The sequence below is a fragment of the Adiantum capillus-veneris genome, chromosome 23, assembly GCF_014529385.1.
Source record: "Adiantum capillus-veneris isolate H3 chromosome 23, ASM1452938v2, whole genome shotgun sequence".
Lineage (NCBI taxonomy): Eukaryota > Viridiplantae > Streptophyta > Polypodiopsida > Polypodiales > Pteridaceae > Adiantum > Adiantum capillus-veneris.
Genome location: NC_140953.1, coordinates 22,028,992 through 22,032,722, shown reverse-complemented (window position 1 = coordinate 22,032,722; position 3,731 = coordinate 22,028,992). Strand labels below are relative to the sequence as shown.

The following is a 3,731-nucleotide window of genomic DNA, read 5'->3' as shown; positions in this document are numbered from 1 at the left end:
TGCAATATATTGGATGCTAAAGGGAAGGCCTCTCTCTAGATGGAAATCACCTATGCCCACACCTTGCAGGCCTGTGGCATTACAAAAGACGAGAGAATTCAAAGTGAGATCACTAGTCATGGGCTATCATGCCAAATGTAGTGCCCTCACGAAAGCCCTAGATTACTAGTCAAGGGCTATTATGCCAAATGGGATGCCCTCAAGAAAGCACTAGGCTTACACAAGATCTTTACTTGGGGTTGAAAATCCACGATGGGATTGCTAGTCAAGGGCTATTGAAGAAACATGTTGTGCTTGGCAATGCTATATGTATGTCAAATGTGGTGCCCTTATAAAAGCACATAAATTTCTTGATGATATTTCTGTCCAACAGCACATTGGTGAGTGTATATGCCAAACGTGATACTCTCACAAAGCTATTGATGGGTTTTTAATCCCCCGGATGTCGTTTCTTGATGCACATTGATTGCAGAATATGCTCAACATGGATGTGCCAAGGAAGCTTGGGCTTTTTTAACCAGATTTGAATGGAGTCCTTTCTTGAAATGCAATCATGTACATTCATGACCTAAGGCCTCACACAAGAAGTTCACATGGGTGAGTATATTGACGATGAGACTGCTAGTCAAGGGCAATGAGCATTTTATCTGAAATGTCATCTCTTGGAACGGGTTGATTGTAAGATGCCCGTTATGGCTTTGTGCTGCTTTCGTTGTTGGATGCGAAGGGAAGAGCTCTCTCCAAATGCAAATCACGTATGCTTGCACCTTTCAATCTTGTGGCCTTACTTACACAAGACGTGAACATGGGTGAGATAATTCACGACGAGATCTCCAATCAAGGTCTATTGGACAAAGATGGCATGCTTGGTAGTGCTTTAGTTTATATGTATGCCAAATGTGGTGCCGTCAGGGAAGCATGAAAAATTCTTGATTGGCATCCTCTCGATAATGTCACTTAGAACGTGTTGATTGCAAGATATTGTCCAATATGGCTGTGGCAAGGAAACTTGTTTTAACCAAAGGCAAAGGGAAAGACTTTCTCCAAATGCATTCACCTATGCTTGCACCTTGAGGTCATGTGCCCTGACACAACACCTTCATATTGGTGAGAGAATTCATTGTGGCTCTACGCAAGTGGTTGAGGAGCTTCCTGTCTAGAGTGTGGACTCTTGGAATGCATTGATTGCAAGATTTTCCCCACAGGGACAGGGCGAGAAAGCTCTAGTCTATTTTTAGCAGATGCGAAGCGAGGGCTTCTCTCCATGTGCAATCACCTACATATGCATCTTGAAGGCATGTGGCTCTACGCAAGATGTAAGATGCTCATATGAGCACAAAAATTCACAATTATATTGGTAGTCAACTAATCAAATAATCGATTATTTTTCGCTTGAGAAGTGCTGAAATGGCATATGTAGTTTCTAATATTTTACTCAATCTTAATTCGATACCAACGCAGCTAACGAAGCACTCTAGGCTAGTTTGGATAAAGGTTGGGAAGGAGTGAAACCAGTGAACCCCCTAGACGAGGGAATGTGCCACAAGGACGGAGTATACGTCTGCCACGTGTCATCGTGCTACGCGCCGGCTCTTATAAAACCTTAGCTGGAAGTTAATATTGCCTTTACTCTACTGAAAGAAGCATTAGCTTGGAAGCCGGCGGGAGCTCCCACCGAGCTCAGACATGATGCGACAGAGCTTCGAGCATGCCTGCAAAGGTCCCGTCGGGAAGGCTTTACAGGGGAAGAAGGTTGGACATGGAAGCTCAGCCTTTCAGGTTAGACTCCTGACGTTTCCGCAAGTGCTTACCATTTCTGTCGCTTCTGAGGGATTTTTCTTCTTCAAGAAGAGCAAGAAATGTCGATCTGCTTAAGTCTTGTGAGTGAACGTTTGTGTGTGTTTGTGCGTGTGTGCATATGCGTGTGAGAGTGCGTCCGTCTATCTTTTGTCAAGTTTTTGTGGGAATTGGCCATTGCTTTTCTGGTACACAAGTTCTCCGTGCAGGTTATGCAATTCTGTGTTGCCGCAGTTGGAAATGTTTAGTTCTTGTATATTTCCAATGGTTCTTCGTCGTAACTATCATATTCCAAGTCCTTTCTTTTCTGCAGATACCTTCTTTCTTTTCCTTTCTAAAGAGTATTGGTCTATTTGCTTACTTCTTGCAAATCTGGTGTGTTCCACGTTAAGGAATGTTAGAAAGCTTCTAGATAACTCTGCAGACTTGTCAAGAATTTTGTTCGGTTGTACAAGTTGAGCATGTTTAGGATTCTCAAGATGCAGCGTGTCTGAGTTTATATTGCATGCATGTTTGATGCTTTTCCCTTTCAAGTTTTGCTCACAGTGCAGACATTTAACAACTTTCAAGAGCTTGACGGATCTGCTTGTGTTGACATTTCTTGTTTTTTCTGGAGACATTGATATGCACAGAATGAAGTAGTTTTAAGTTGCTGAATTTTCTTGGATCCTATTTCATGCATGCATTCTTTGACAACATGTCAGTTTTGTTAATAGAGATCTTTTGGTAATACCCCTTTGTAATTCTTTTTACTACTTCATTTGTTGTCTGCTGATGCTTGAGTGGTTTCAATCTGGATGTTTGAGACAGTTTCTTCTTTTGATAATTTCTGTTTCATTCAATTCTGTGCCAAAATTTTGCAAACCTATTTCTCTATGCTTTCAATTCATTAGTGCATATGCGTTGAGTGTGGACTGATGCTCTTTGAAACAAAATATATGTCTTAAGTAGCGACAACTAAATTTGAGTAGAAGTTTTAACCTAGTTAAGCTTTTTATTGAGAACTGTGTTCTTTGTTACAAGCTACATTGTCATTTGATGTTGTTCTAATAATCTGGAGGTAACACAGGAAGGACAAAGTACTGCTGCTGTGAGTGGAGCTCCGAATGTGCGTCATGGATCAAGCACATCAGGCTGGGATGTTGGGAATCCACCAACAGACGAGAAAAATCCTGGTGATGTGAAAGGTGAGCAAGGTGAGAACAAGGGCCCTTCCAGTGGCAGGCAGGAACATGCTAAAACACCAAGTCTCCAGAAAGAAACAAGCACTCGCCAATACTTCCACGACAAAGCAAGAGAAGTAGAGGAAAGACTCTCACAGGAGAAGAAAAAGGCTGAAGAGGCTGAGGCTAGCAAGGAATGAGTGCTTCACTCTGCTTCCAAACAGAAAATCCTACATGCAAGCAGCAAAGTCTGCACTGCTTTCAACATGAAAACTTTTGCTCTCAATCATTTTTTGGTGGTACAAGCAGGTGAATGTAAAGGCGTTTGTTACGGACTTCACTTTTTGATAGGCTGGCTTTACCTTGCCAAATTACTCTCAGTACATGTATAGCTTTGTTATCCTTGTGATATCATACTTGTTTTAGATGTAGATAATACTTGGCTACCTCGGTACCAGATTGCTTCTCAAAGATTAAGGATGTGCGCACTGTTTTTGTAAGAAGTTTCTGATTGACGCAGGTCCATGCACAGTTTTATTGGAGTGACGTGTGCAGGAATCAGTTTTATGGCTCATAAATTGGTTCACAAATTTCTGGTTTTTGTTCAAATGTCTGGCTACTTTACTGTTTAAATGTGGCACCTTATTTGCTCCTATGTTTTTGTATTGGCTTTCATTCCATGGTCACGTATATGTTTTGATAGCGATGATTGCACGCAGATGTTTCTTCCTGCTGAGCTGCAGAAGCTCGTAAGATTGGAAGGCTCTGACG

At 41.8% G+C, this 3,731-nt stretch overlaps 1 protein-coding gene across 1 annotated transcript; it reads left to right on the top strand.

The window, feature by feature from the left end:
* The first annotated feature begins 1,623 nt into the window (after positions 1–1,623).
* Positions 1,624–3,502, top strand: LOC147427509 (uncharacterized). Its single transcript, XM_086497482.1, has 2 exons — positions 1,624–1,779; positions 2,867–3,502. Exons 1-2 carry the CDS (start codon positions 1,687–1,689, stop codon positions 3,158–3,160), a joined length of 387 nt encoding a protein of 128 aa, XP_086353608.1. The 5' UTR covers positions 1,624–1,686; the 3' UTR covers positions 3,161–3,502.
* The last annotated feature ends 229 nt before the right edge of the window (positions 3,503–3,731 follow it).